Below are 19,325 nucleotides of genomic sequence, written 5' to 3'. Positions count from 1 at the left end.
CCACTAAGCCATTGCACCAGGCCCAGTAAGTAAATCTTTTCAAAATAAACTATTGCTTTTTTAAAAAAAAAGAAAATGCATCCTTAAGATACGAGAGGTACAAGGTTTTCTTCTTAAATAAATTGCCAACAAATGTGTGCTAAAGCTGCCAGCAATTTCTGATAGAAACTGAAAATATGTAGCAAATGTTAACGATTCTCAGAGAAAGATACCTGCTCATCTGCTATTTTGATGAGAAAAAAAGATATATATATTTAATAAATGTCTATAAAGATGAAATAAAGAAAAAATATTTAAACTATAAATCTCACAAATGGTGTCTGAGTGGAAATAAGTTTTGGTTTATGAGGTTATGTTACAGTCTGCTTCCCATGCAACATATTTAGTGCTACTCAGATTTATTTTTGCTTCTGGAGAAGATAGTTTCTTCCAGCTACAAATACCAGCTCAGTGTTGCAGGAAAAAACTAAAGCCAGGCTAGGTACATATTGCTTTACGTCTGAGGAAGTCCTACTCACGCGGTGGTGGTCTGCATGTCGTGCCAGCTTTTGCTGAAGTTCTGTTTCAACTCATTCATCAGATTCATGCCGAGCTTTTGTTTTATTTCAACCAGGTGCCTTTCTTTCGCGGACAACACTTGTCGTAACGTAGTGATTTCGTCTTCCAGCTAGACATAGGAGGGAAAATGATGAGAAGTCAGGTCAGAGCAGCTGGCAAAGTCCATCCCCTGGAGCGCTTTGTGCCCCAAAGCACATGCTGCATCCATTAGCTTATACAAGCACATGTTTGGCTAAACCAAACATGGCCCAGGATGAGACAATGCTAACATTGTAGCTAAACAGAACAGTTAGTTTAATGGCTCATAAGAGTAATAAGTGGTAGTTATTTAAAACAAAAATCATATGTCAAAATATAAACCAAATAAACATTACCTGTAACCCAAGAAATGATCACTTCATAAAAATTTATTTCTAACTGTTACAGTTTGAATGACTGCTCCAAAGCTCATGCTATATTTTAGTTGACATTGCAACCTTATTAAGGAAGGATCTTGCAGAGATGCTTGGAATCAATGAATTAAAGACAGAGTAGTGCTGTTTTTGCGGCAGTGAATGTGTTGTCTTGGAGTGAGTTCCTGACACAAGAATGAGTTCTGCCTGTCCTCTCCTTCTCTCCCCAGCAGCTAAGCAGACCCTCGCTAGACGCAGCTCCTGGATGGCAGACTGGCCAGCTTCCTGAATCATGAACCAAATAAACATCTTTTATTGTTTATAATTTATCTAGTTGCTGGTATTTTTGGAGACAGCAACAGAAAATGAATGGAGACACTAAATGTCCAAATGTTTTCCAAATGTTGGATGCAATATTTGAACAAAAATAGGTTTTTTGTTATAGTTTTATTATTTTATTATTTATTTGAAAGTCAGAGAGAAAGAAGAAGAGCAAGAGAGATGGAGTGACTCTTCAGCTGCTGGCTTATTTGTTGTTGTTGTTAAGAAAACTTCTTGAGCTGGGCATTGCAGCACCCTGGGATGCCCACATCCCATATTGGAGTGGCCATTGCAGTCCTCCTTCTCAGGTTCCAATTCTACCTGTTAGTGCACCTGTGAAGGCAGCAGATCAAGGCCTTGTGTCTGGGTCCCAGTACCCATAATCAGCCTGGTGCAATCTCAGCAATATCGTAGTGGTAGAGAACCAGCAGGTGGATGATCTCTTTCTCTGTCTCCTTTTCCCCTCATTTGTCTGTTACCTTGACTTCCAAATACATAAATCTATTCCAAAAATTGCTACTGAAATTCACATGCAAGACTTTTAAAGGGCATATTTCCTTTTACTCCCATGCTACAGAAAAGTACATTTCTTCAGCAAGACAAAATTATTCTTGCACTCTCTTACAAAAAAGTTCTGTGAAATATCCAGATTTTAATGAATTATCGCTTTAGCCTATGAAAATTGCTTAGATTACCACAAAATTTTTATTTTAACTGACTGTCATACTTTAGAATGTATTGTTCTATAAACAGTATTTAACTTTACTTCTTCGTTTTCAGAATGGATGGAAGATTTGAGACCTTTCTTGATAAGTTTGAAAAAAATCACTCAGACTCCCATGCCTGGAGGCTGTCAACATCTGCCATGTATTGGATTTCTCATTGCAAAACAAAAGCCTGTAGCAGATGAGTCTCATTTACACTCCCAGGGTCACCCCACTTCGGACCACAAAACGCCATCACTCACTCTGCTAGTCATTTTACAAATATGTTCCTAGCATTACCAGAGATAAAATTCCTAGGAAAGTGTTGAGACAAGTGTCTTCTGTTACGACGTAAGAATAATTTTACCAACTCTAGGAAGCCTTACTGATGGTGAATCTTTAGATCCACAATAACCACTTTGGCAATGCAGGCAGAAACATTGAATTGGAACAATAATTGGGGTTTTGCTATTTGTAAAATTCTTAACATGTTAACATAGTCTGTTTACGTTGCTGCAGCATTTTGTGTATGTTCATGGAAATTTTTCTAAAACATAAGAAGGATTATGCATTGCGTTAACAAGGCACAATCAGCAGAACTCTGTCTTATCCTGATGAAGCCAAGTCAGCAGTGGGCCCCCACACACTGGCAACTGCAACAGCATACTCAGAACCACCAAAGGAACAAAGCTAAGTGAGAGTACAAATTAAACCCCAACATTCTTTTGTTAACATGCCATATTATAACATTTCATCTTGGTTTGTGTGTCCTTCTGCATTTTTCTCCTGTCTGGTATTTCTCATGGTGGGTTTGGCATTGTGATATAGCAGATTAAAGCTTTACCTGTGATATACCAGCATCTTATACTGCAGCACCAGTTTAAGTTCCTGCTACTCTACTTTCAATCCTTCTCTCTGCTAATGCACCTCGGAAAGCAGCAGAATATGGCCGAAATACTTTGGACCCTGCCACCAAATGACAGGTCTGGATGGAGTTCCTGGATGCTGGCTTCAGCCTAGTTCAGACCCTAAGGGATATAGTCTATTGGAGAGTGAACCAGCATATAGATTTCTCTCTCTTTTTCCTTTCTCCCTCTCTTGCTTTCAAATAAATAAAATAAAGTTTGCAAAAAATATTCTCTTGGAGAGAATTAAGATAGTGGAATAGGATGAGGACATATTAAAACAGACAGCGAAACATTAGCCAGGGTGAAGCAGAGAGAGCACATTCCAAGAAATAGGACAGGACAGACCAACAGCAGAGGGGCATCTGGAAACTGATGGACACAGGAAAGCAGCAGAAAAAAACCGAGGTGGTGTTGCAATGACCAGACATTCCAACAGCATTTAGCCAGTGGCCAGAACTCTATCAGCAACCAGGTGGGATGGGGAGTTGACTAGGATCTCAGGAGGTGAACCCAAAGAACTGCCCATCCTGCTGGTTTGTTTGATTTTACCAGGAGCAAAGACAGAGCAGTATACACCAAACAGATGGTGCAGGAACAGGGTGGATTTCACTGCCTGGAGCTGCCTGGATTTCACCTAGAGCTGAATCAGGTGCCATCTTGTGCAGGGAAGCAAAGGCTATGGGACAGGACTGCACATGCACTAACCTGGGAGCAAACTCATTCCGTGCTCAGTGAATTGCAACAACGTAGCATCCTACAGGTTCCACCCAAAATAGATCTGGGTAGCATCTAGACCTAATGACCAGCAGATCCAGAACTCCAGCAATGGCATATCAGGTGCCATTTTGTACAGTGTGGCAAAGGCTTTGAGACTACAGGGACAACAGTGAGTTGTGCATGTGCCGAGCAAGGAACAAACTTATCAAGCTCGGTGCAATTGCCCTAGTCCCACAGGAAAAAAAATGTCAACTTTGGCATCTTACAATTTAAGATTGGTTCGTACTGCCCTCAGACCTAACAGTCAGCAGGTTCTGGTAAGATCAGCACCACCAACAACCTAGCTATTTAGGACATCTGGTGCCTCCCTAATCCTAGGAACGTGTGATCCATAAGTGGGAGAAATGTACAAACAATGGTGCAACAACAGCATGGGATCACAGCAGGTAGAGTGCTGAGTCAGAAGCTGGGGCTATGGAGATCATTGTAGAAGTCTAATATGAGAGCCCAGATCTGAAACTTGGTGGAGGGAGTGGCACAAGTGGCTGCAAAGAACCGGGTACCAACCACAATCAGTAAAATTGAATTGTAGACCTGTAGGTGACACAGCTTAGAAACCTGGTCTAAGGAGAAGAATTTACTAACCAAAAATACAATAACCAAGAGCAAAAGAAGAAACAAAGGCACAGTGAATATGACTGAAGACTCCCTGCAAACGAGCAACAGCCTCTACCACCCTCAGACTAAACTGAGGAAGACATCAAGAAAATGGGGGATACAAAATTCAAAATATTTCTTATAAAGCTTCTTATCAACAACGAGAAGCACATGAAGGAATTTTAAGGAATATGTCACACAGGAAATAGCAACACTGAAACAAAATCAAGCTGAATTATTGGAAATAAAGTACACAATACAGCAAATTAAAAATTCAGTGGAAAGTTTCAATAATAGAGTGAATGAGGCAGAAGAAAGAATCTCAGAATTGGAAGATACTTCTTGTCACAATGGGGAAACAATCCATGAGTTGGAAGCAGAGCTGGGTCAAGCTAAAAAATAGTATTCAGGAATTAAGAGACATTGTTAAAAGGCCAAATGTAAGAGTTATGGGAATTCTAGAAGGCACAGAAAGAGAAGCTGGGTTTAAAAATGTATTTAATAAAATAATAAAGGAAAACTTCTCTAATCTGGAGAAAGAATTGGGAACAACATTCAGGAGAGGTACAAAACTCCCAACAGGATTGACCAAAAGTGTTCTTTACCAAGACACATAATAATCAAGCTCTTGTCAATCGAACATAAGGAAAAGATCCTCAAATGTGCTCATGAAAAAAAAAATCAATTGACATAAAGAAGAATGGCAATTAAATTCACAGCTGGTCTCTGATAGAAATCTCTACGCACCAGGAAAGAATGGAGAGATATATTCCAGATTCTAAAAGAAAAAAAAAAAGTTGGCCCAGAATAACGTATCTAGCAAAGCTTTCCTTCGTCTTTGAAAATTAAATAAAATTCTTCCACAATAAAGAAAAGGTAAAAGAATATGCTTCTTCCAAACCTGCCCTACAAATGATCTAGAACAAGGTGTGCAGGCAGAGTGACAGATAAGAAGGAAGTTGGGAAGTGGGAGGCAATGGGCTCACCAAGAAAAGGAAAAAAAATCAAAGGGGAGACACCATACCTGGCACACCTGAGACCAATTTGCAGCAAAGCAAACTTTTTTTTTTAAAGGCTTTTTATTTATTTATTTATTTTACAAAAAGCCTTGCTGTTTGTCATTGGCTCATGGCCACATCAATGTGTCTGACTCGAAGGCGGCAATGGAATAGGCTGGTTCCTGAAGTACCTTGGGATTCAAGTGGTAGAAAGACACAGCAGGCTCTTCCCTGAGACACAGAGAGGAGCTGCTTGTGAGCTGGGGTCCAGAAAGAATGTAGAATGGAGACAGAAGAACCAAGCTATTCTAGTTCTTCATTCAACAACAAGACAATTGCCTAGGATGGGGGTGGTTGATGGCACAGTATGCTAGTCTTCCACCTGCAAATGTGCATTGGTGCATACGCATACATCCCCAAATCCTGAAAACTTAAAGGCATTTTATTGCAGTTTGACTCGCTGAACTAGCACTATTCTAGCTTAGCGAGTTATATTGGTTAGTTAGATTAGTCTACAGAACATAGATTTTGGATGCAATTATATCATGAATCAGAATTTCAGGCTGCAGGATATTCAGCTACTTCAGCATCTGGTAAAGCTCTTTGGTCAGTGTATTCTGATATGTGTGCCAATCCAGCTAAAGATCCAGTTAAAAATCCAGGCTATGTGACTTGAGGCACTATGCCTCAAATTGTTTTCGGATGTGCTGCGGAAACAAGCTGCTCTTTTATTGAAAGTGGAATTATTTTGAAGCCAAGAACAGAAAGACAAATATGCCATTACCCCACTTACTTTGGGACCCTAAAAAAGTTGATTGCATAAAAGTACAAAGCAGACCAGTATATACCAGGAGCTGGGCAGGAGAGAGGAGCGCCTGGCCAACTGGGAACAAGTTTATAGCTAATCAGAATAAGTCCTGGTGTTCTATTTGCACAGCAGGGTAACTATAGTCAACAGTATTCAATCTCAATATTTTAAACAACTAGAAGAGGGTTGGCATTGTGGCATAATGGGTAAAGCTGCTGCCTATGATGCTGGTATCCCAAATAGGCATCAGTTCCACTTCCGAACCAGCTCCCTGCTAACAGCCTGAGAAAAACAGCAGAAAATGACCTAAGTGTTTGGGCCACACCCCCATTTGGGAGACTCAAATGAGGCTGAGGACTTGCTGAGGCAATCTGTGAAGTGAACCACAGATGGAAGATCTTTCTCTCCATGTTTGTGTCTCTTTGTGTCTGTAACTCTGACTTTCAAATAAATAAATACATACTTTTAAAGATTAAAAAATAAAACAACTAGAAAAGACAATTTTTGAATGTCTCATAAAGAAATGACAAATATATGAGGTGACAGATGTTTTGTATGTTGGTTTGATAACTATAAAAGGTATGCATGAACCAAAACATTGCACTATATTCTATACATAAGAATGTACAGTTATTTGTCAATTAAAATAAAAAAAAATCTTTAAACAATTTAATCAAATATATCTTAGTACTGTTATGAGTTGTCAGAAACACACTCTCAAAGCGCTAGACTTGAGTCGAAATTGAACAAGGATATGGCATTAACGTGGAATACAAACTGCGTCCTCCGCAGCCTGCGGCAGGCCTGAGCAGAAAAGATTTGCTGCCAGAGGGAACAGGGGCTGCTTACCCTGTAGGCTGGGACCCACAATGAAGAAAGGCTGGTCTCTGCTCCCCTGCTCCTGCTGTCTCATTTGGTTTGGGCAGCCTTTCCCCTGAGAAAGTGAAGGGCTGTTGGCTGAGTGTGCATAAGGTTGAATGTGTTCAAGACTGAGTGAGGGATCTGGCACGGTGGCCTAGCGGCTAAAGTCCTCCCCTTGAATGCACTGGGATTCCATATGGTCGCCAGTTCTAATCCCGGCAGCTCCACTTCCTATCCAGCTCCCTGTTTGTGGCCTGGGAAGGCAGCCAAGGACAGCCCAAAGCTTTGGGACCCTGCACCCGCGTGGGAGACTTGGAAGAGACTCCTGGCTCCTGGCTTTGGATTGGCACAGCACTGGCCATTGTGGTCACTTGGGGAGTGAATCAACAGACGAAGGATCTTTCACTCTGTCTCTCCTCCTCTCTGTATATCTGACTTTGTAATAAAAATAAGTAAATCTTACAAAAAAAGACTGAGTGAGTAGGCTGAGTGTGTGCACAAGGCTAAGTGTACAGGTTGAGCATGAAAAGCTTGAGTGTGCACAAGATTGAGCATGTGCAAGAGTGAGTGTGTGCAAGGCTAAGTGTGCACAGGTTGAGTGTATATAAGGCTGAGTGTGAGAGGCAGAGTGTGCACCATGAACAGGCATGAACACAGGGCTGCCTTCATGACTGAGTCCTGCATCTGCTTCCTTGCAAGTCCACATCCTGTGTACAACACCACAAGATCCACTAGGCCTCAGTTAATCATAACTTTCCTCTCCACCCTTGAGCTTAATTCTTCTGCAGAAGGGCTTACTCATTTGCTTCTCTGATTGGCTTTTTCATTAAACTCTCTTTAATGTGCTTGTTGAGCCAAGATGCTGAGATAAAAGATGAACCACTCTTTAAACAGAGCCTGCCTTTATACCAGGGTCTTGAACGGGCTCCATCAAGTGTGTAAGCAATTTACTACTCCCAGATATCAGAAAAAAAATGAATAGTACATCTTGAAAGCTACTAGTAATTACTGCTTAAGCAGACCAAGCACTTATTTTACCACTGTAGCCAACAGTAATATTTAGCATTACAAAAAATACCTTGGAAAAAATGAATCATACTACAATGCACTCATTCATTAAATTTTATTAAATGCAACTGCATCATGTGACTTATTTCAAACTAAGAACAACCTTCAAGATGCAGAGGTGGAAAGAGCATCAAGTTTAACTAAACATACCTGGACTAATTCTGCCTTTAGTTCCTCCTTTTCCTCCTCAGAGAGCATGCTAGAGAAGTCAGCACTGGCTACTGTGTCTTCATCTCTTCCTTGTAATGGATCAGTCTCCAACAAACCTTAAGGCAAAATATACAAAACATGATGCATTTTTTATAACAAATTTAGCTAATTTCTTTCAAAGCTACATGGACTAAATACACTGACAAACTTTTCTGCACTAAGCAGAATTTAGCTCCCCAAACTCATGCAGATGTGCAAATTCTGAAGGGCTGTGTTCGCAGTTGGTAATTAAGGGTGGACACTTGGTCTAATTATACCATCTGAGTAGAGGGACCTACAATAGATCTTTAGGTTTTTGGGACATGCCCTGAGAGGGCAGTTTTTGCAGATGTAGGTGGTTAGTAATGTAAACTGAGTTTGGCCTAGCTCCTTCTGCTCCCTACTCACCATGCCATGCTTCCTCCACACACACACACACACACACACACTACCAGGCACAGACTCCATCAGATGCCACACTCGTGGAGCCACCCAACCACAACTTTCGAACCATGACCTGAAATACATTTCTTCCTTCCCAAGCAGCTCCTTTTGGGTATTACACCGTAACAAAAGTCTGATTTACACAGTGACTCTCCATTGAAAAAATAAAAAGTAAAAACAAAATGTTTCCTGAATGTGTGAGTTGCTACAAGAAGGAACATCAAGAAGTCAAAGAACCAAGTGACAGGTGGGTGGGCCTTTGGCTTCACAGGTAAGATGCTGGTTAAGACGTCACACCCCCTACCAAGGTAGCTGGGTGCCATCCCTGGCTCCAATGAGCTCCTCAATTCAGCTTCTTGCTAGTGCAGACTTACTTAGGAGAGTCAGAGATAATTCAAGTAACAAGGTCCCTGCCATCCACATGGGAGGTTTGACCTGAGTGCTTTGTGCCCAGCTATGGCTGTAACCACACACCATTGCAGGCATTTAGGGGTAATCCCTCTGTCTCTCCCCCATGCCATAAAAATAAAGTGACAAATGGACACCTGAGACATAAACAAAACAACCTTTCAAATGATTCTCTATCTGTCACACAGGTGTATTCCTGATTTAATTTGTACTCTCTTATGGGATTTAAGAAGAACTAAGGGGAACAGTTGAATTTGGCATCCGTGCACAGGGCTACACCTGGGAGTCAAGGAAACGAGAGGGTAAATACTTTTTTCCTGTTCCTGGGTTGTGGTTAAGCTTCTGCCTGAAAGTTGCCATCCCATATGGGAGCACCAGTTCCTAGTCTGTGTGTGAGTGTGAGTGTGAGTGTGTGTGTGTGTGTGTGTGTGCCCTTATGTCACTGTAACTGCCTTTCAACTAAAGAAATAACCTTGTAAAAATGTAAGCCTATCTCTTACTAAATTCTTCACTGACTCAGAAGTCATACAGTAGCATCATTTTCTCCAAGGTTTTTAATTTTTAATTTTTAGCAACACAATGGTCATTCAGTAGCATGCCATTTAATTTCACGTTGTAAATTTTCTTTTTCTTCTGTTGTTTACTTTGTTTTATGGCTTTTCCTTTAACAGAATGTATAGTAACCATGCAATGGAGGCTATCATGTAGCATGCTTCTCCACTTCCAAATCAAAGATGGACTTCCAATGACACTGTTGGTTACATCTTGACATTATGGTGCTGGACTCTCTGCCATTGTCCATCCCTACAATGCCATGATACACTAAAATAGCAGAGTGATGGACTTATAACTGTTAATGAAGGACTATGCTATTGTAAAGGTATGGGGAAATCAGTGGAGTGGAAAGGGGATTTGGGGAAGCGGTAAGGGAAATCCGAGAACCTATGGAATTGTATGATAAAATAATTAAATGTTAATTAATTAATTTTTTAAAAAGATTTTTATTATTTTTTTTATTGGAAAGGCGGATATACAGAGAGGAGAGACAGAGAGGAAGATCTTCCGTCCAATGATTCACTCCCCAAGTGATGCCGATCCGAAATCAGGAGCCTCTTCTGGGTCTCCCACACAGGTACAGGATCCCAAAGCTTTGGGCCATCGACTGCTTTCTCGGGCCACAGGCAGGGAGCTGGAAGGGAAGCGGGGCTGCCGGGATAGAACCGGCGCCCATATGGGATCCCGGGCATGCAAGGCGAGGACCTTAACCACTTGCGCCACCGCGCCGGGCCCAATTAATTAATTTTAAAGTGAAGGTATAAGCCCAGGGGCTGGCATTGTAGTAAAGAAGGTAAACTCATCACCTGCGATGCTGCCATCCCGTATAGGTGCTGTGTCAAGTCCTTTCTGATTCACCTCCAACCTAGCTTTCTATTAATAATTTGAGAAAAGCAGCATGGAGCTGGTGCTATGGCCTAGTGGGCTAATCCTCTGCCTGTGGCACTGTACCTCATATGGGTGCTGGTTCATGTACCGGTTGCTCCACTTCTGATCTAGCTCCCAGCACATGGCCTGCAAAAGCACTAGAAGATGGCCCAAGTCTGTAAGAGATCTGGAAGAAGCTCCTGACTCTCAGCTTTGGATCAGCTCAGTTCTTCTTGTTGCAGCCATTTGGGAAGCAAAGCAGCAGATGAAGATCAATCTTTGCTTTTCTCTGGATAAATCCTCATTTCAAATAAAAATAAATAAATCTTTGAAAATAAAGAAATAGAAAAAAAGTAGAAAAGGAAGGAAGGAAGGAAGAAAGAAAGAAAGAAAGAAAGAAAGGGAGGAAGGAAAGAAGCAAGCAAGGGAAGGAGGAAAGAAGGAGAAACAAAGAAAGGAAAAACAGCAAAATATCAAAAGATGATGGTTCGTTTGGTACCTGTTACCCTCAAGGGAAAGACTCATCTGAACTCTGGGTCTCTGTGGTTGGTCTGGCCCATCCCTGGCCTTTATGACCATCTACAGAGTGAACCAGCAGATGGAAGATCTTTGTCTCCTCTATTCTGTGTGAGTATGCATCTCTACGTGTTTCTGTCTCTTCTATGTCTCTCTCTGTAACCTTGTCAAATTAATTGATTTTTTTAAAAAGTAAAGCCATTCACAAGTAAATGTTACAGATTCTTGTGGTTTTGCTTGTGTTTGTTTTTTAAAGATTTATCTATTTTTATTACAAAGTCAGATGTACAGAGAGGAGGAGAGATAGAGTGGAAGATCCTTCGGCTGTTGATTCACTCCCCAAATGACCACAGTTGCTGGAGTTGAACCGACACGAAGCCAGGAGCCTCTTCCAAGTCTCCCACACAGGTGCAGGGTCCCAAGGCTTTGGGCTGTCCTTAACTGCATTCCCAACCCAAAGGCAGGAAGCTGGATAGGAAGCGGGGCTGCTGGGACACGAACCGGTGCCCACATGGTATTCCGACATGTGCAAAGTGAGAACTTTAGCCACGTGTTTACCACACCAGACCCTGCTTTTGTTTATTTTTAAAAACAATAGGGACCTCATAGGGACCTGTAAGGAAGAGTGCCCATGTTGAAACTCAGTAGTGAATGAGCAGATTTAAAAACTTCTCTCCTTAGAACCCATAGCGCTGAATGGAGCTGTAGGTGAGCATGTCTGCAGAACACACACTGCTTAGGGGGTGCGCAGGCACTTTAAATCAGACTCTGAGATAAGAGGGCCTTTGCCACTTTGGACATGAAGTGGCTACAGCCTGAAAAAACATCCTACATACACAGTGCTGGAAGTGGATGACATGGGCAAGGTCTGGGTTCTTGATGTCACTGTCATGCAACAGAAAAACCGTCAAATAGCTCATGTTGTAATATCATGAGAAACTATGTGAAGCATGGCCTGGAAGAGCCTTGGCATCTGGCCTATTGTCTGTTCCCTGGAGGATGCATGAAGTTGCCCACGCATCAGTGTCATGTAAGTTACAACTTGCAGCAAAGCTGGCATTCGAACAACTGTGAGGAAAAGATCCTTTAATAAAGTGTCCGAAAATAGTTATCCACATAGAAGTAGCTAAATTAGCATTTTACACCTTTCATGGGGTCAAAACTTTGAACATTTTAGAAGACAATCTAGAGGGCTTTATATTTAAACCTCTGTGTGGGAAGAGATTTCTTATCACTCAAATAGATGCAAATCATGAATGAAAGAATGATAGGATTATGACTTTCCTTTCATCAAGCAATCAAATGGAAATGAAATGATAAGCCACTATCTGGAAGGCAGTATATGTCACATGTACAAATACCAGAAGAATCATTCCCAAAATACGCAGAATCCCCACAAACCAATTTTAAAAACAGAAATAACCCAACAGAAAGTGTAAGCCAATTATTTCAAATGACCTTTTTGTAAATATAAACCACAAATATTTAATAAACCTTAGAAAACATGCTCAATTTTATTGTTCAGAGAAATACTAATTAGATCATTTCACTCATTTCTTATCATCACAATCATGGAGTGTTAAGGCTTGGAAGCTATTCTCCCTGAGGCTCATGTACTAGAGGCTAGATCTTCACTGTGCTTATGCCAGAAGGTAGAACCTTATACTTCAGAATCAAGGGGCAAGCAAAAGAGGAGTTGGATGAAAAGTTAGCCAGAGACCAGGATTAAGGTGCTGCAGCCGAAATCAGCACTCCCATACTAGAGGGCTGATTCACTCCCAACCGCTCTGTTTCTAATCCAGTCCCCTACTCTGTCTGCTAAGGCACTTGGGAAAGCACCAGACTATGGTCCAAGTGCTGGGGTCCCTGCCTTCACGAGGGAGACCTGGATGGAACTCCTGGCTCCAGGCTTCCCCCTAGCCCAGCTCCAGCTCCTGTGGGCCTTGGGAAACTGAACTAGTAAAGGAAGCACTCTCTCTGGGTTTTTTTTTTTTTTTTTTTTTGTCACTCTTCGAAATAAATAAATCTATTTGAAAAGAAAGTAATTCACCAATATTCCCCAACAAAAATAAGTCAACACCAAAAGGGGGTAGGGTAAGCACCAAGTTAAAAATTACAAGTGACAGATGATAATGTGAGAAGAGTAATAAAATAAAAGCAAATTGCCTAGTTACCATGGAAATAGGTATTAGAGAAGAATAATAACATGCTTTTAATGCACACAATTATCAGTGAGCAAAATTACTAAAGAATCAGTTTTTGTAAAGCAGATTCCACTGTATTAGGAACCAACTTCATGAACTTGGTTCTGTTTCCGTCACATAAACTGCGCTCCTCCCCTACCACCGAAGGCTGGCATAAAGGGAAGAGCTTTACATCTGAATTCCCAAGATCTCGTATTATAGTAATGGGTTTGCACCAAGTTGTGAAGTACATTTGATTTCAATTACTTCGTCTGTAGAACAGAGACCTGCTGTTACAATTAAATGTCAATTAGATTATATATGTGAACATTGTTCTCATTGATATATCTCAGCACACTGCTGAAATGGAAGGGTAATAATTTCTGAAAACAATAATGTGTCATATCCTCTTCTACCTCTCCAAGATTATAATTTTTCCCCAGCTGGTCTAAGGTGTCCATCTATTTCAAGTGTGAAAGAAAAGTAAAAGAAAAGGTTAATATTTAGATTTTTGGTGTTTGAAGTTGGATTTGCCAACAAGACAATAGTTATGTAAAATAGATATATTTTTAGGAGGGGCTTTTGTAAATTTCTTTATTTCCCTTGTAGCATCTCCAATGCCTAGCACAGGACACCCAGGCCAGTCAGTACCCTTTAAGTACAGTGTGCACAAGGATTTATCAAGGATAGATGTGCCTTTTCTAGCCCTGGGACATAGTAGGAGTAAAAAAGGGAGAAAATATGTTAATAAGCATAAAAAATAAAAATCATGACAGGTCTGGTTAGTATGAAGGAACTGTGCTTCCTCTCTGGCCAGGTGAGATCTTTGCAGCTCTCTACAGGTATGGGTTAAACTACTCATCAAATGCAGTCTCATGGCTGCCTTGCCTATGCCAACATTTGGCCAGGGATGACTCCATTCAAATTCACATGCAGCGCTGAATCACATGACAGACTGCTCCATATCCACCTGAGAAACTCTCTGACCCACTGGATCCAGCCTTGTTCATGACCTGCATTCACAGGACATGGGACCCAGCCTCCAGTTGCTAGGCTTCAGCTAAGGCTAGTCTGGCTACAAAGCCTATGTTCAATTAGTCCATTCTGGAATCTATTAAAAAACACCAAAGGCCTGGTACCACTACGCACTGGCTAAATCCTCACCTTACATGTGCTGGAATCCCATATGAGCACCTGTTCGTATTCTAGCTGCTCTACTCCCCTTCCATCTCACTGCTTATGGCCTGGGAAAGCAGCGGAGGATGATCCAAAGCCTTGGGACCCTGTACCCATGTGGGAGATCCAAGGAAGTTCCTGGATCCTGGCTTCAGATCAGCTCAGCTCCAGCCACTGTGGACACTTGGGGAGTGAACCATCAGACAAAAGATCTTTGTATCTCCTTTTGTCTGTAAATCTGACTTTCCAATAAACATAAATAAATATTAATTAAATAAATAAATATAAATACACATGGTAAATGGTCATTTTTACAGAATATATCTTGACTTCTTGTAGTTCTGGATGCTGAGAAGTCCAAGGTCTAGAAGGTACAGCTTTCTTGCTATGTCATCTCATAGCGGCATTGGAAAGGCAAGTCTGAAGAAGGGAGGGGCGAGGCAAACTCATCTACCCTGTTGCTCGTGGCCCTACTCCCACTGCTCCCTGACTTAATCATCTCTTAAAAGTTTCACCTCCTGGTTCTATTGCACTGGGGTTTGACTTTCCAGCATATGAACTTAAAGGAACACATGAAAGTCTTTCCTGTCTTACGGCTATTTTAATAATAGTAGAGACAATGTCGGCAAGTAGAATTCAAGAGGCATTCAGCATCCATATCCACTTAGTGTATGCTGTCAATCATTCCCATGGATTAGGCTTGGCTCCATGGCACTGATAGCCATGACTTAAAATGACTCCAGACCAGAATGTGATTTCAGATCACTAACCACATCTTGCATTGGTGACAAATATGTAAAAGTTATCCGGCTTCTGTTAAAGGTTACGTTAATCTGGTACTATTTAAAGGAATTAAACAAATCTGGCTGTGTAACCACAGGCAAAAATATAGTTTCAACAGGAATAAAAAAGTAAAAATAGACTTAAGAAAAAATTTAAGAAAGAAAATTAAAATTTCCTATGTATTAAATAATAGATTTAAGACTAAGATTTATAACTTTTTTTTTCTTATTAATAAATTTTATTTTGACATTCTTTACATACTTAATTAGGGTAAGAAGGTTCAAGGGCTACAGGAAAGTGGATAATACTAGTATGTTTTCCATATTGTTAGCTTCATATTCAAAGGGGGGTATTTAAGGGAGAAGCCCACCCAATTTCCCACCCTCCCCAGGTCCCGGATATAGGGCATGCTCTGAGGTTCTTGCTCAAGTGGTCTTGATATTGCCACAGTTATGAATCACTGTCATTCTTGCCACTCCAAGCACTATGAGATCTTTGAAAAATCCACTGATTGACATAGTCCATCATAGCTGAGATGGTTGGTTGACCTGTTCTGTCTTCTCTCTTTTCTTCGTTAGGGTTCTGAGTCCAGCATTTAGATTAGGAAGATCTCCAAAGAAACTTCTTGTATGTGCTAACAAGTACAGGGCCTGGCACCGTCCATCGCTCCAATCAGCTGGTGGTTGCAATTGCTGGGTTGGTTCTGTTTTCACTCCCGACTTCCACTGGAACCAATGGGTGTTGCAGTCCAGCCTGGTTCTGCCCAGCACATACTTGGCCCTCACATAAACCAGCAGGAGCTGTAGCCTAGGTTGGAGCGACCCACAATAACCCCAACCAGGCCCACCCCCTACCCTGGTTTGCCAGTAAGTGTAGCAGTAATCCAGTCTGTCCCACATCCCATTCCACCCCAGCCGCTGTCTTAGTTTTATGTCCTCCCATGGAAGTGGTAACCCAAGAGGGATGAGCCCACTATTTCCCTCCCAGGCCTCTCCCACTCCCAGATTCCAGTTGATGCTGCCCAAACAAACCTCGCCCACTTTAATTTTGTTTGCACCAGTAGGAATAATCCGCCCAGCCTGGCCTTTCCCTGATCTAGTCCACATGAGGCGCACAGGTGTGGTAGCTCTGCCTAGTCTGGTCTGCCCCCATCCCAGCCCATGCTCTCCTGTGGAAGTAGCTGTCCAGCAAAGGAACCCTCCCTTATTCCCCTGCCAGCTCTGCCCACTTCCTTTCTTGTTCTCAGGCTGGTTGGGCGCTGCGGTCCCTTCCGGTACAGGCAACCTCACCTCGGCATTCCATAATGTGCACTAGTCTTTGTTGCGACCGAACCTGGGTCGACCCACACTGGTGCCTGGATTTGCCAGTGGATGACGTGGACAGATTCAGCCTGGTCTTGCCCCCACGTCTGCCAATTGTATGCCAGTGGGTAGTTTTCCATGGCTTTTTCTGGGCTGTTTCCTATCATGTTTCTTGCGTTTACCTGCTGGGTCTGTGCCCTGCCAGAGGAGTTGCCCAGGCTCCTCCATCAGAACCTCTCCCAATGCCAGGTTTCACGCTTACCAGTGGGTCCATGAGCCAACCCTACTCAGTCCACCTCCTGTCATAGCAGGAACTGTGGCTTTTCCTGACTGGCCTTCAACCCAATCTGGTTCTTGCTGTTGGATGTTCCAGCCCAGACATGGTTTGCCCATACCCACGTATGGCTCACACATGGCTCAGTAGGGGTTTGAGACCCTGCCTAGTCCATCCCACATCTGCCCTGGTCCTCCAGAACACCAGGGGGAGTCGGGGTCCGGCCCAGTTCGGTGCATTCAATCCCAGTCCACACTTGTGCCAAGGGAGACTACAACTGTTTCCAGATCAGAACGCAGCCCCCTTCCAGGCCACGCGCCTCTTGGTGGGAACCTCAGCCCAGCTAGGGTTGTCCCCTTTGCTCCCCAACCAGGTCTGTTCCCAGCCATAGATCACATGCCTGCCAATGGATGCTCTGACTCAGCTTGGCACAGCCCCTCCCCTGTCCCGAACTCTGCCTTAGACACTGTGGCTTAGCGTCCCAGGCTCCCACAGACCAGCAGGTACAAGAGCCTAGCTCGGCATGACCTCTGCTCCCTCCTGGTTTCTAGTTTTACTTGTGGGCTAAGGTTTGCTCAGTCGTGCCTAATCTACTCTGTTCCATTACCAGTTGACACTTTGGCCAGCTGTTGGAGCTACTTGTGCAGGACAAGCCCCAAGCCATAGCTTCTGCATGACTGGTATTTGGTGCTCAGCATTATTAGTGATTACAAGTTTTGCTAAGGAAGAGTTACTGCCTGTTTCAGGTCCAAGAAGCACAATGGGTTCAACCTGGAGCTAATTAAGCAGCAACTCAAAGAACCAAATCCCCAGAGCTCCCGGGCCGGGCGGCCAGCAGGCGGAGCCTGGCACCAATGGCGCACCGGGGAGAACGGCTCACCATGTGCCCATGGCGGCCGTCTGGGATCCAGGCATGAGACGCCCCGTCCTGAGACCCACCAGCTGCCAGGAGGCTGCTGGAGGTTTAAATAACCCAGGCCCAAGGTCGCGCCCCTCCCAAATCCCATTCACCGCCCCATGAAGGCGGCGGGTGGGCCCCGGACCTGCCCAGTCCCGGAGGCCTCCCCCCCTCGGTCTACTCACCCCGAAGGAAGCGGCCCCCGAAACCCAGCAGGCCCGGGGAGAACGGCTCACCATGTGCCCATGGCGGCCGTCCGGGATCCAGGCATGAGACGCCCCGTCCTGAGACCCACTAGATTTATAACTTAATTACAATTTCTTCATGATACTTGATTAAAAATAACTCAGGATCCTTTTAATATAAACTTCAAAATATGTACATTTATTCTCCCAAAGAAAAATTATTGAGCTAATCTCATTACTGTTGGATTTATTATTATCTCTAAATGCATACAAAAAAGCTAGCATGTGTCAATTCTAGAAGGGTGGAAATTAAAGACATAAACAGCTTATTCACTGGAACCGTACCTTCTTTAATAAATCTACCATGATGTCATAAATATTACTTCTCATGCAACTTCATCAAGGAGCTACTTTGGGTTTAATTGTTAATGACTTGCATCTAAGTTACCATTGAATCCCATATAGAACAGAAAAGATCTTCAGTGAGTTTTTTCCCTGTTGTCCTTGAGGTCTAGCAGACATTTCAAACGTCAAGAACAGCACAGTGGGTGCTTTACATCATCATATCCTAAACCCATGGCTTGAACCCAGAGCACAATATGCCATGTTATTCTAAAACTGGTTCTCTGGGGCTGGGGTCACCTGCCTCTAGCCTTGAGACAGAAATGGAAGGACTGTAGGGAAACAGTGGCCTGGCAGGAGGACATTTGCATACAAAAACAATCCACCAGAGCAAACAAAGGAACGGCCCTTCCCACAGGCATGCATCTTTCCATCTTTGCTTAAATAGTATAATATACACTTTTGCCTTCCAGTTCTAACATCCCATACATCAGGATGCTGCTTACAATATACAATTCACTGGCAACGTTTTTTTCTTTCTTTAATGGTATATGATAGCTATGTTAAAGTCTTTTGGCAGCTTATGTTAAAATATCTAGATCTACATATCATGAATATCTGCTTCTACATATAGATACACACAAACACAGACATGTATCATATGCAACTGAAAATGAGATCACAGTGTTTTGTGATTTGATAGTTTTTTCTTAGAAGACTTTCATATTTGTCATGTTACGTCTAAAATTTAACCATATCAAAGGGTTCCATAAGATATTTAAAGCTGGTTGGCCAAAGCTGATAGCCAGTTCACAACAACATACACATTTAGTTATTATGTACCCCTAAATATTTTTTCCTCTAGTTGACTAATGACTTAGAGAAGAGAAGTATCTCTGCCCTGCAAAATTCACCCCAATATTTTGATGAATGATTCAGCAGGTCATTGCAAGATGGTGCATTGAAACCAGGAACAATGTACCTTGAGGCAGGCAATTTTTTTATAAGGGTTAAAACACTGCTTTCGGGCCCGGCGCGATGGAGCAGTGGTTAAGGTCCTCACCTTGCACCCCTGGGATCCCATATGGGCGCCGGTTCTAAACCCGGAAGCCCCGCTTCCCATCCAGCTCCCTGCTTGTGGCTTGGGAAAGCAGTCGAGCACGGCCCAAGGCTTAGGGATCCTGCACCCATGTGGGATACCCAGAAGAGACT

General features: G+C 42.7%; 1 protein-coding gene across 4 annotated transcripts in view; it reads right to left on the bottom strand.

Annotated features, from left to right (window-relative positions):
* TPD52L1 (TPD52 like 1) overlaps positions 1 to 19,325 on the bottom strand; it is a 98,531-nt gene that overhangs the window by 30,817 nt on the left and 48,389 nt on the right. For 2 of the 4 annotated variants that reach the window (XM_040965323.1, XM_040965324.1), the window contains 2 exons: positions 8,143 to 8,258; positions 519 to 667 (listed from right to left, as the gene is read on the bottom strand). In XM_040965323.1, coding sequence (XP_040821257.1) covers positions 519 to 667; positions 8,143 to 8,258 — 265 coding nt within the window. Of the gene's footprint in view, positions 1 to 518; positions 668 to 8,142; positions 8,259 to 19,325 lie in introns of those variants that run through there. The other 2 variants (XM_040965326.1, XM_040965325.1) reach the window with 1 other exon arrangement.

This window comes from Ochotona curzoniae, unplaced genomic scaffold, assembly GCF_017591425.1.
Source record: "Ochotona curzoniae isolate NIBS_2020 unplaced genomic scaffold, NIBS_Ocur_1.0 scaffold_3890, whole genome shotgun sequence".
Lineage (NCBI taxonomy): Eukaryota > Metazoa > Chordata > Mammalia > Lagomorpha > Ochotonidae > Ochotona > Ochotona curzoniae.
This window is presented reverse-complemented; position numbering and strand designations above follow the sequence as displayed.